This window comes from Balaenoptera physalus (genome assembly GCF_965194825.1).
Source record: "Balaenoptera physalus genome assembly, chromosome: 12".
Lineage (NCBI taxonomy): Eukaryota > Metazoa > Chordata > Mammalia > Artiodactyla > Balaenopteridae > Balaenoptera > Balaenoptera physalus.
The window spans coordinates 67125111-67137670 of NC_138897.1; the positions used below are offsets into that span (position 1 = coordinate 67125111).

At 49.5% G+C, this 12560-nt stretch overlaps 1 protein-coding gene across 1 annotated transcript in view; it reads left to right on the forward strand.

Annotated features, from left to right (window-relative positions):
* The first annotated feature begins 4285 nt into the window (after positions 1 to 4285).
* The window catches only part of APCDD1 (APC down-regulated 1), a 30777-nt gene continuing 22502 nt past the window's right edge, over positions 4286 to 12560 (forward strand). Inside the window, exon 1 of the mRNA XM_082416418.1 lies at positions 4286 to 4488. Within this exon, the coding sequence (XP_082272544.1) occupies positions 4431 to 4488 (58 nt within the window). The 5' untranslated portion in view covers positions 4286 to 4430. The remainder of the gene's footprint in view (positions 4489 to 12560) is intronic.

Below are 12560 nucleotides of genomic sequence, written 5' to 3' on the forward strand. Positions count from 1 at the left end.
GGAAAGAATATTATAAGAGGACATAAAAGTACAGACAAAAACACGACTGAAGTCATTTATTGTCTCCTGCCCCTGGGTGAGCTCGTATTTTCTTTCAGTGGGAAGGGCTCTCAGTCTTGTCACCAGCTCCCCAAACAAACTTGTGACACAGGATGAAGGGATGGTTAGACTGAATCACCCTCATCCACATCTGTCCCTATTTTCAGACATTGTACATAAGTATCCACTTGGCAGTTGGTTAGTACATGTTGATGGATGGATGGATGGATGGATGGAGCAATGAACAGACACTAAGCTCACAAACATTTGACTGGTTTTCTCTGATAACCACCATGAGTATAAAATGGAATGTAACCTTTAATTTCTTAAGCTCAGAAGACCGTGCCACTCCCAGATGCATCTAAACTGCATGTTATTTTCAAAATAGAGTTTGTTCTAATTAACGTATTTTAAAAATATAACCCAGAAGGACATCCCTTTCTAAGGACGCCTCAGGATAATTTTATTAGCTCTGCCTCTGAGGAAGCTGTATAGGATTTTTCAAATTTAATGTCTTTATCATTTACTTAAGCCCTGCTGTGAGCAAAATACTGGAAGCACTGGGTCAGGTGCTGAAAGCAGTAGAGAGGTGACCCAGCACCATTCCTGTCCTGCAGACACTTACCATCCCAAGGAATCACCATGGTGTCACGGGCTTGGAGCTGACATCTACCAAGTTTTGAGAAAAGTCTACTCCTGGTGCCATTGCCCATCCTCTGAGGACACAGAGGCAGGATAATGCTTTCAACTATATTCACAGTTGGACACATTTTGGAATTGATGTTTTAATTCCTCTGATCCTTCTTAAAACTATCATTTTGTTTACGAACCAAAAGGCCTGGGATCTCTGAAATTCCAAATGGCTTGCAGGATTGCACGCCTTTAGATCAATTTCACAGGCTGCATTAGGAAACCAAATTGCAGCACAGGTTTTAAAGGACTTTGGTCCTTGTGTCTCTCAAGATAATGGTGAAATCGAGCTGTCTACTGCTCTGTGCTCTCTAAAAATCAAGACACCCTTCCAAGAAAATCAAGCCAAGGTGACCACCCAAGCTCTGTGCCCAGCACAGTACATCCCAGAAAATTTCCTCATGATCCAGAGTTACTGGGGGAGAGCAAAGGACTGGTTCTTAAAGACTGAGCCAATTATAGAGGCTCTTAGGATCTGCAGTGTTCATGGGAAAAGACAACTTGGTAACCATGTGAGCAGCCTTATGAGCTGGTGACTGAACAATCATGGGGTTCCAAGTGTGCCTCTGATTTGCTTTGTGGCTGGGAATCAGCCACTTTGTGTTTCTCCTTCCCCATCAACATGACAAAAGTTGTTTACAAGTAGCTCCAAATAGTCTAGCATGCTTGCTGATGCTGCTAAGAGCATCTTATCCAGCTGTCCCTGCCTGGGACTCTCCCATCATCACCAGGACCTGCTCAAGGCTTGGTCCTTACAAGTGGCCCAGGGAAGTTCCTTGTGCTGGTTTCAGGGGGCCAGATTCTGAGTTGCAGCTCATAACCACCTTACTTCCTGCCTGGGAATGCCCTCCTCCCAATTCTGCTACTCTAAGCATGTATCCACATGTAATCACTCTAAGACAAACTTAAACAGTTTTTTTTGTTTTTCGCTATTCTCTTCCAGAAGTGAGTACACTAACAGCAAACATAAAAAGTAATGCAGAAAGTGAAACCTATATCGAGGACAAGTCTCCCCTTCCAGACAGGCACAAGGCAGTGAGGGTATTTCTGGGAGCAGCAACTCTGGCTGGATGTTGAGGGTCGAGCATTTAAAGCTATGACACCACGTGTGGAAAATAAACTGGCAAAACAAATTTCAAACTGGTGACATCATTCTGGCTCTGTTTCTACCACACCAGTAAAACCAGTTGGAAAAACAAAAACGGAATCAACTTAATTGTCAAGCTGACAGCAAATTATGGCGGGCCTGTTGGTTTTCTTCTTCTTTTAAATAACAAGATCAAATAATTGTTTATGTAAGTGTATTACCTAATTGTTCTGCTAACATGTGATGAATGACCTTCACATTTCAGTGACGATCGGCCCAGTTGCTTGCACATAAACACACCACCCCTAACACTCTCTCGTCATTTGCTTGTTTCAATTATTCCCTGATAGACTAAAAGGCATCCAATGACGAAACGCATAGAAAAGTAGACATCGCCCACTATGTGTTCTTGGTGACAAGGCTAAGTTCTGTTTAAGCAGCCAAATATGCTGTTTACATCATTCCCAACTGCCCAGCATTCACGAGGAAATCAAGCTCCTGCTTTAAACCCAACTGACCCTTGGGCAACATTCAAATCCCACAGGTCATAATCTGATACCCAAACCTAGTAACAGAGGCAAGCATGTGATTGGGAACAGTTGGTCCAGAGAGATGCTGCACAGCAAGCCCAACTCAGATACTCTCCTGCTCCCAGGTTTTATGACACCAACCGTCCCGTCTTTCACACACAGAGTCTTTCATCTTCCAGATTTGCAAACATCAGCACGTAATCCTCACAACATCCTTGTGAGGTAGGCAGGTGGTGCATGTTGCAATCCCTCATATTAAAGATGGAAAGATGATACTGATGGTGATAAAAACTAAAGCACATCGAACAGTATCAGCACCATCACATCAAAAGACCTGTGGCTTTCTCAGGAAAAAAAAAAAAAGGGAAACTGTCACATGTATCCTCATCCATTTTACTGTTTTACACAGATGCTAATGTCCAGCTAGTTTTGAAAGTCTACAGCACAAAGAGTTGAATTACTACATTGTTCAAAGGGGCAGAAAACTCTCTTGGAAATTCGGCATTCTTTTTCAAGTATTTTATTTATGAAAAACACCAGCAGAGTACAGAAATGTTCTCCCGATTCCATGTGGTCCCTGGCTGCTCCTCAGCCAGCGTGAGGAGGTGACATTCAGCCTCCCCTACTGACAAACCCTCCTGGAGGAGAGCCCTCCAGCATCAGAGCGCGCCGGGCACGTCCGTCAGCAGGGGAGGCGCCTTGACTGAAACCAGCGCCTGGAATGGACTGAAGGAGACTGTCCCTGCCTTTGGGTCTTCAAAGTCCATGTAAAACTGAACTCCCCAAGACCCACAAACCTTAAACAGAACCAAGCTTCGGGCTGGGAGGGAGGAGGGATCGGGGAAGGGGACCTCTGAGATTTCTTCCGTGTCCCAACGAGTCCTGCCTCCTGGAAGGGGAGGGTGGAGGGGGCCCTGCGTCCCTTGCCGGGTCAGCTGGGCCCTGCGGCCGGGCTCCTCCTGCGCTCGGGACCCTGGCGTCAGGACGCGGCGCTCAGCATCCCCACCCGTGCGGTGGAAACCTCTTCTCTTTTCTGCCATCTCTTCTCTCCTCTCCTTTCCCTCGTTCTCACGTGCGCGCGGGCCACACACACGCCCCAAGCTTGGCACGCGGACCTCTCTCCGACCCGCTAGAGACCTGGGCCTTGCAGCGTCCCCAACCCTTTTGGAACGCCTTTCACAAGTGGGGAATCCTCCCCTGTGAGTGGAGGGAAGACAGGGGTCCAGAGCTGCCCCGGCTGGGCGCAGGGAGGGTGAGGGGCACTTTTTCCTCCTTTGGCGGGGGGGGGCCCGGGCCTAGGTCTGTGAGCCCCTCGCAGGAGGAGCTGTCCTAGAGTGAGCGGCCGAGGAGGAGGGGAGGAAGGAGGCCGGGGAGCCGGAGGCTAAGAGGGGATGAGGCTTGGGGAGGGCGGGGCAGGGCAGCGAGGGGAGTGGAAGGAGAAGAGAGCGGAGGCACCGGAGGGGGAGGGGAGGGCCAGGGGGCGAAGAAGTGGAGAGGGCGGCGGAGCAGGGGCGGCGGTGCCCAGCGCCCTTCGAGTCCTGCGCCGGGTCCCGGGAGGATCCCCTACCCGGCCCAGGCCCCGCCCACGCCCATATCGCCCCGCCCTCCCCGCCCCCATCCAGGTCTCGCCCCGCCCGATCCAGGCCGCGCCCCCCCACATCGCCCCGCCCACCATCCAGGCCCTGTCCCGCCCCAGTCCAGGCCACGGCCCGGCCCGCCCCACATCGCTCCGCCCCGTCCAGGCCCCGCCCCCGCCCGCCCCTTTCCCGCGGCGGCGCCCTGGAAATATGAAGAGGAGCTGCGGCGGCTGCGACGGCGGCGGCGGCCAGTGCAGCGCGGAGCGGCGGCGGCGGCCGAGCGAGCACGGGGCGGCCGGGCGCGCAGGGCCGGGCGCGGGACGGGAGGCCGGGAGCGGAGGGGCCGGGCCGGGTATGGGGCGCGCCGCGGCCGCCTGAAGCGCGGGCCTGGCCCTGTCCCCGCGCGGCCGGGCCGCGCCGCCCGGGCTGCAGGCGGGTCCCGGGAAGCTGGGTCCCCGGACGGCGGGCGGTGCGGCGCGCGCGGGCGGCCCCGGAGGAGGCCTGGAGATGTCCTGTGTGCGCCGCCTCCTGCTCACATCCCTGTTCCCGGCCCTCCTGCTTCACGGTGAGTCCGGGGGGGCCGGGACCCGAGTGGACACCCCGGAACCGAGGGGACCGCGCGGCCGGGCGCAGCCCCCTCCTGGGCGCCCTGGAAGAGGCTCGCCTTCCCGGGCGCCGGCCGCGCTCTCTCTGGAAGGGCGCGCACACAGACTTTATGTCCAAGTCCCGGGACACTTGTGTCCACTCTGCAGGGTTTCAGACTACAGGCGGTCATGGAACCGCAGGCTATGCGACCCTTTACAGAGTGTCAGAGCGCAGGCAAGGCTCTTGCTGGGGTCCTAGCTTTGGGGGCACTGTGCAGAGAACTGTGACCATTTCAGGGAAAAAGCAGCTCGGGGTGTTTGTGTTCGCCCCTCGGAGGACGAGTGTGCTGAGGGGCTGGGGAGGGGTCTCTCCCAGGTGGACCGGTAGGTTCTCTGGACGGACTTTCAGGGAGCAGGGGCCTCCTCGTAGCCAAGGTGCAGTAATTAAAACCAGTCCCCTAAGTTCTCCGGGACCTGAGCTTGTTTCCTCCCGCTCTTCTGGGTCGTTTTGTTTCTGTTTCATGTGTCACATGTCGTCAGCAGCTCTAGTAAACCCTCAGCCAGAGAACAGCAGGCTTTAAAAGAGTTCCAGGAATTGCACTGAGGAAAAGAAGATAGCACTGCACCGGGGGTGGGAAGGCAGATTTTGTGCGAGATCCGTGGCGATCGTGGGGACAGGTGGCTGCAGAACACGTGCTGATCCAGATGTCCTGGGCCAGCTTTTCCTAACGGTGGACACCTGACTGTCCAGCAGAGTGTCCACCAGGAGCAGGGCTCTCCTGCCTCCACACCCACCACGGGCACCCCAAACCTCTGCACACTGGGTCATCAGGTCAGCACCCTCATGGCCTCTAGGTTTCCAGTCCAGCTTCAGAAGGCATTTGGCCGGCGCTGAAGGTCAGGGGTGACTCCCAGACCATCTAGGAAGGGGAGGAGACAGCAACCCGGGAGCCCTGCGCTGCTGTATTCTTTGTCACCCTGCTGGGGCCGGCAGTATGGGCAGTGCAGGTCCACAGGCCCTGCGAACAAGTTGGGCTGGGCCAGACCTGCCTGATTGCCAAGGTGTGCCCGGAGCCCCAGTGATCCCAGACTTTCACAGTCAGGATGGAAGGCTGGCAGTTCGAGGGCCAGAAAGAGAAGGTGTAATTACAGGGTTGTACTCCTAGGCCCATCTGCTTAGAATTACAGAGCCGTTTTCCTCTTTGGCTGAAACATGAAACACATCAGAGCCAATGGGCAGATCAAACAGCAGCTGCCACCCACACCAGAAACAAGAGGCAGAGAGAGAGAGGACACAGGGGAGAGTGTCCCCTAAAAAACTCTTGTCGTATCTGTGCAGGAAAATGGTCATATGGGCAAATGCCTTTAAAATGAAAAAGTACTTGACAATTGGGCGTGAACAGAATTTTTTTTTCATAAAGCCATTTGCCTTTTGGACTACAAAAGCCATGCTCAGAAACACAGCCTGGGCCAACCCATCCTGAACTTTTCCTCCTTGTTTTGAGAGCTGGAAGTTGTAACCACACTTCCTGCACCACAGTGTGGTAACGGCTGGTAAGGGGAGCCCAAGTATATCCTCAGTGAGGTTCAAGTATAGCCCCAGATCTCCAAATTCCAGCTGGAGTCAGCCTGAGCTCCTTGCGGTCAGGGGTTCACCCAGATCCACAGTATGCAGGGAGGGAGTAAGGAAGGGGGGAATAAGCCAGCGGGGCCAGACCCTGTGCATGTGTGCACGTGTGTGTGCACATGTGCATATGACGAAGAGTATGTAAAATAAAAAAGGAGGTTTGCCAAGTTTAATGGGATGACGGGGATAACCCTACAAAAAGTCATCCCATTTCAAAATGAACCTGCAGTGGCAGAGTTATTCACGCTGATGTTGCCCACAGAGCAACTGCGCTCGTGCAGGGCGCCTGGAACTCCAGCACAGAGGAGAAACCGAGGGAGTGGTCCTTCTGGGTATAAATCTCTGCGATTTGAGAGAGGCTTGTCACGATTCCTTAGGATAATGTGAAGCACCAAGAAAAAATTGGGTATTCTCCGTTTCCCCCTTTTCTGCCTGATTTTTACTTGATTGAAGCAGTTTTAATGGGAAATGGGTATTAATCAACCTAACCCAAGGGAATGGCTTGAGAGTGTGTCCTACTCTGTAGTTAGGGGTTTTGCAAGTATTTAAAAATTCTGTAGTAACAGGTGGAGCTTGATTATGTATCTTAATAGAAGTCATCAGTCTGAAGGAAATTACCTGTACTCTTTTAGAATGGCTTAATGATTTTTTTCCTGATACAGAGGCATTTTTATTTTGCTACTTGTGTATTTATGACAGCAGTTAGGTAGGTAAAAACATATTTTCTATGGTTATGAATGTACTTGGGACCAACTTTACGAAATTTAATTCCAGACATCATTTATAGATTATTTGTTACACCAACAAGTCTCATTAATAAGATTAACAAGTGCACAAGGCCTTCAGGAAGATTCTGGGTGAAGATGCTGTAGAAACTCTTTATTGTGTTTGGCATCCGATCTTTGTTCAGTTTTTTTGGTTACTTTTATTTCAACTCAGGCAAGTTATAAATCACCTATAGGTCCTATTGGTGAGTAAATTAGGGTCTGGAAAGACTGGAGTCCATTGTTTATTTTTTGCTGTGTTTTAAAACTGTAAATGTAGTGGGAGACCCAAGTTCAAAATGTGACGGCATAAAAGTATACATGTTGGTCTTACTTTCCTGTCCTCCAACATCTGAGAACAATTGCATTTCTTAATCCAAGTAAAACCTATTGAATGTCATGAAGGTATGCAGCTGGGGTATGTCCCTTGTCACTGTTTTATTTGCTTAGATGAAAAGCCACGAAAATCATTCAGTTCCAGAAACCAGATTAACACGAGATATTTCAGAAAAAGCAGTGCTTTAATGTGCCCCAAAGTGCTCATTCTCCTTATTAATGGAAACATTTGACTTTAAGTTTTGGAGCCGTTGTTGGGGAGATGTTCTTCTTCCATCGCCATTTACTTTTGTAGAATTCATCGACTTTTCTGAAATGGGAAGACACTTTTAAGCTATTACCTTTCATTTGAGTGTATTCTATTAAAACTGAAAAAAGAAAAACCCCAAAACTGTGTGGATTACCGAATGACAGCCTAACCAACAAAATGTGAGGAAACATTACAATAGGGTAAAATAGAATCTTTGAAATATCATTTTACTGGAGACAGTTTTTGTGACCAAGAAAACATTGCCTTTCCTGCACCTTTTCCCCCTTAGTCATAAAATGTAATCTTGAAAAGAAATATTACTCATCTGCTCATAGCAGGGAGCAAGGGTCTTAGACAGATGGTAAATATTCTCTTTTGAGAGAAACTGACTTATCTTCAAGCACGTGGCTGAGCCGTCCCATCATAGCCGTGGTCCTTCTTTTTCTCCCTAAATGAGTAAAGAACTCAACACCAGCGGATGATAGGACTGTGTAAATACCTACCATTTAGGGACAGACTGATGACAATTTGATAGAATCAATTAAAGGGAAGCATAAAACATTTAGGACTGGAAATATGAAAGGACTCGTTAGTGATCTTGTACACCTGTGGAAAGCTTACATGGCAGCACGTGGCCTCTGCGCGGCATTGAAGTGATCCCAAGGAAAAGCTCAGGAAAAACCTGCCACCATCCGAGCATGAGCTCTTGCTGTGTCCAGATGTTACGTGCACAGGCCATTTAGTTCTTTTCAATTTGGGTTCATATTGGGAATAAAGATATTTTGGAATGTCATGTGATAGGGATCTAGGCTAGAGTAAGGATGTGGTGTCACCCTGTAGTTACTGAGGCTCATCTGTTCTCGAAGGGTTTTGTAGCTTCATTCCTTCAGCCAACCATTCGGTCAACAGGTACATTAAGAGGGCCTCCTGCGTGCCTGTGTCACTGCCGACTGGGGACAGGGCTGTGAGGGGGGGCAGCCGCCCTTCCTGAAGAGTCCTGAGAATACCTGGCAGGATGAGAAGAGCTTACTGGAGAGCCCAGAGGTGGGAGACTGGCATACTGCCCTTGACTGCGGTGTTTTTCCCTGCTGGGAATCCCAGCACTCCACACACACACACACACCCCACACACACCCACACACACACCACACACATCATGCACACACCAGACACCCCACACACAGACACACACACCATGCACACACACATACACATACACACACACACACACATACGACTGTATGAAGAGCACGGCTGTGGTGGCAGCCGTCAGCTCCAGGCCCAGCAGGAAAGCCATGCTGTCTGTGGTTGGACCCCAGTGTCTGGCCCGGGGACCATGGCCTTAGAAGAAATCGACTTAGAAAATTACCTCATTTTCATCAAAAGTTAAATGAAACCAGGAATTTGAAATCTTGACTTTACTATGTTTCTCATAAAGGGAAAATGCTTTTAGATAAGGTTTAAAGATTGGCAAAAGCAGCTCTCTCAGCTTTGACCTCCAACATCATGGAAATAAAAACAAGCGCTTGGTGAGTGTAGGTGCCCACCTGGGAGTGAACGGCAACTTTTGTTCCAAAACATGGAAGCTGTGCAGGCGGTCATGTAACCGCCTCGACTTCACAGCCCACATTACAGTGATGATGGCTCTTTTACTGGGGCTGGGCGATTTCACGGCAAAGTAATCACCTGCATTTTCCCTCATCGCTCCCGTTTTCTCTGCTGTGTGTTTTTCTGCATCGCACCAGTTCCACCGTGAGATGCTTCCTCACTCTGGTGTGGGAGTGACGCAGGTCACGTTGTATCAGGGACAGAAAAGGGCCTTTCAGAGACCCTCTCAGAGACCACCATTGTGAGTGTCTTGACGTTATATTTATTTGGCCGTTTTGATTTTATTTTTTTAAGCATTAAAGTACCTATGCAGTGACTAACCAAATCAAAGATGAGTTCAGTCCCAAGTGTGCCTGAAAAGTGTCTCCTTCCCAATTCATTTCACATTTTATTGTGTGTAAAGTGGTTTGGTGCTTTGGGTTCTCGATCTAGATAGACAGGTGAAAAGCTGCTGAGTATATCAAGAGGATTCTCCCGGGGACTTGGCCACACGCCGCGTTCCTCCCTCACTTTTCCCTTCACGTGTCAGCGACGGGGCAGGCCTTGGAGACAACCTCGCATGCAGTAGGCCCTTAGCCACCTGCTGAAGGGACGACTCAGGGTCTCTGCTCCATCCCCTGCCCCATGCCCTTTGCCCTCTGCCTGGTCCCTGTCGGTGGGTGGCCTGGCTCGCTCTTGGAGAACAACACGGAGAACAACACGGGCTCAGGAATAATAGTTGCTGCAGGCGACAGAGAAATACTGCATTTGTTCCCTTTGAAGCCTGTGCTCAGGGCTGCTTTCTGTGTGCAGAGTCTGGTGACTTGGGTGATGCCAACAGTCACCTGGCCTCACGGGCCTTGAACTTAGGGTACAGATGCCCATGTAAATGGTTAATCCTGTGCTCCCTCTGTTTGGGGAAATGTGGTTTTTTATTTGCTATCTCTGGGAGTTTTCACTCTGAACAGTAGACTGGCAATCATGGTAGTAGTAAAGGTCATCCTGGAGTCATTTAGGATTTCTGTTGTGAGTGATTTCATCCGTGGAAGTGGAAAACCCTTACATACACACACACCCATGCATGTGATGCACCCTCCAGAGCCCAAGGAGCTCATGTAGTTCTCTGCAAATGGTCATCTATAAAATTGTCCCCTAAAGCCTTCGGGAATTAATTTGTTTTCAACAGGAGAACAGTTTCCTTCCAGGGTCTACATTTTTCTCCCACCCGTACTTGAAAGAAGCTGCCCCCTTGTCATAATCATTTGATCTGGGCCCAGGCCATGGGACCCCAGATGTTGGAGACCATTTTGTAGTGAAGTCACTTTGATAACCTGCTTCATCAGAACGCCACTGGTCGGGGCGGTGCTGTGGTGGCTCCCACTGGCGCTGGTATCAGGGCCTGGCTGTTCGTAGAACCCTTGACATTGAAGGCTGGCTCTCCACCCACTCCTTTCTGTTCCCGTGTAGTAACTGGAATTTGATGAATGAGATAATATAGGCGTGAAGTGAGTCTTCGAGTGTTTTACAAACATTAGTTATTATCCCCATTACTGTAATTTTCACTTTGTACAGGGGAACGAAAGGCACCTATCCGATGAGTTAGCCAAAGTCACCTTGAAGCCTGAAAACTCAGTCCCTTTCTTACTGATGTTGTTTAACCCTTCGAGATGCTCTTTTCCTTGGATTCATTTACAGCAAAAATCTTAATGACTGGAGCCCAATGAACTAGTCTTCGCAACTGACCAAAATATCTAGAATCCTCAGTTCATCAAAGTCTTGATGTTATTTGTGTGTGCCCTCCTACACGTGTGCTTCCTCACTCGTATGAGAAACACAAGGGGAAAAACCCTCTCTTGGACTAAATAGGGTTGTCACCTGTCCATCCCACTACCTCTGTATCCAAAGCAACATCCCACAGGCACTGATGTCCCTAACGATGACCTCACTGTGATCTGCCTTAAGAGCCTGAAAGATCATGTCAACTGCACTCAACGTTCAATGGCAGAATTATCAACAACCAAATATTGTGCTTAGTCAACACTTCTCATTACACAGATAATCCAATCAAGTGGAGGTTTTAAAGTTATTATATATGATAAGCACATTTATTATTATAGCTAATAAGTACACTCAGGCAGGAACTATTATTACAGCTAGTCACCACCCTTAAGTTGGATGTTGATTTATACAATTGAAGATGTATGAAAGTGGACACATAAGTATTTTGCAAAAGTTTTTTTCCAGATGTAGTGCTAAATTAGTACAGACTCTTACTTTCCTCTCTCCGTCTTTCCCTCCCTCCCTTCCTCCTTTCCTCTCTTTTCAAATAACTTTTTGGTAATACCTTTTCCCACAACATGCCAAAGATGGTCAGTGCCTCTCTGGGACCACCAAAAAGATTTACTGCTTTGTTGAAAGCAATTCCCTTCTCTTATCTTTCTCATTTATTCAGGCAAAAATGATGCACTGAACCATGGCAGAAGCTTCACAATTGATCTTCCTGCTTCTTAGCCCTCCAAAAAAAGGGAAAAGCAGTCTTTTCAAAATGGAATCCTGCGTTACATTGCGTACGGGCTTTGGGTGTTTCCTCTTCCCTGTTTCAGCCGAGTCCACGCTCAGGATGACGCACTCACAGCTCTTGATCACAGCCCGGCCTCTGTTTTGCCACTGTTCCCTCCTGGGCCACCCTGCAATCTCCCCTCCCTAAGGCCTCTCCATCCCCCCTGCACGAATCTCCCGTCCCCTCCTTATGTTGGGCATGTGCTATAAACTCTGCCTGGACCACTTCTGTTCAGTCTTCAAGGCATAGCTGCCTGCTCCCTCCGTCTTTCTGAGTTCCTTTATAAGTCCATTGGGGTTCTGATTTCTTCCCCAACTGAGGATTCTTTGGGGCATAATGTTTGTAGCTTCTGTGCCTACACAGTGCCTGGCCCTGCAGAGAGTCCTTTCTGATTGTTTGAATGAGTGAGTTGCTAGTTTCAGTGTCAGATTTGGAGCTGACATAGTTCTGGCAATGCAGGAACACGGGGGTCCCTGGGTTGACCAGAAGTCTAAGGCTGGTCTCCTTGGAGGGCACCCATGGCTGATGCTGAGAAGGAAGTCATGGGATGTAAGGTGAGAGCGTTCCACATGGCCTCGCCTGTGGCTGAACTAGATGCTTCAAGTGGCCTTTTCATTCCCAGCCATTTACTAGAAGGAGGCCTCACATGGGGGCGGGGCGGGGGGGGGAAGGTAATCCACGTCCCACACCCAACGAGCCAAGTAAGTGTTGGTGACCCCTGTCCATGCCTGACCCTAAGAGACGGCTTCTCCTGCCTGACAGCAATGCCTGCTGTCACTTGACCCTTTTAATTTTGCTCCCTAAGGGTCATCGAGGTGGTGGGTATTTCAAAGGAAAAAGATAAAAAGGGAATAAATTCCAAGCCTATTTTCCCATCCTAAAAATTCAGTCCCACCCTTGCGAGTGAGCCCTCAGCCACTGTGTCCTGG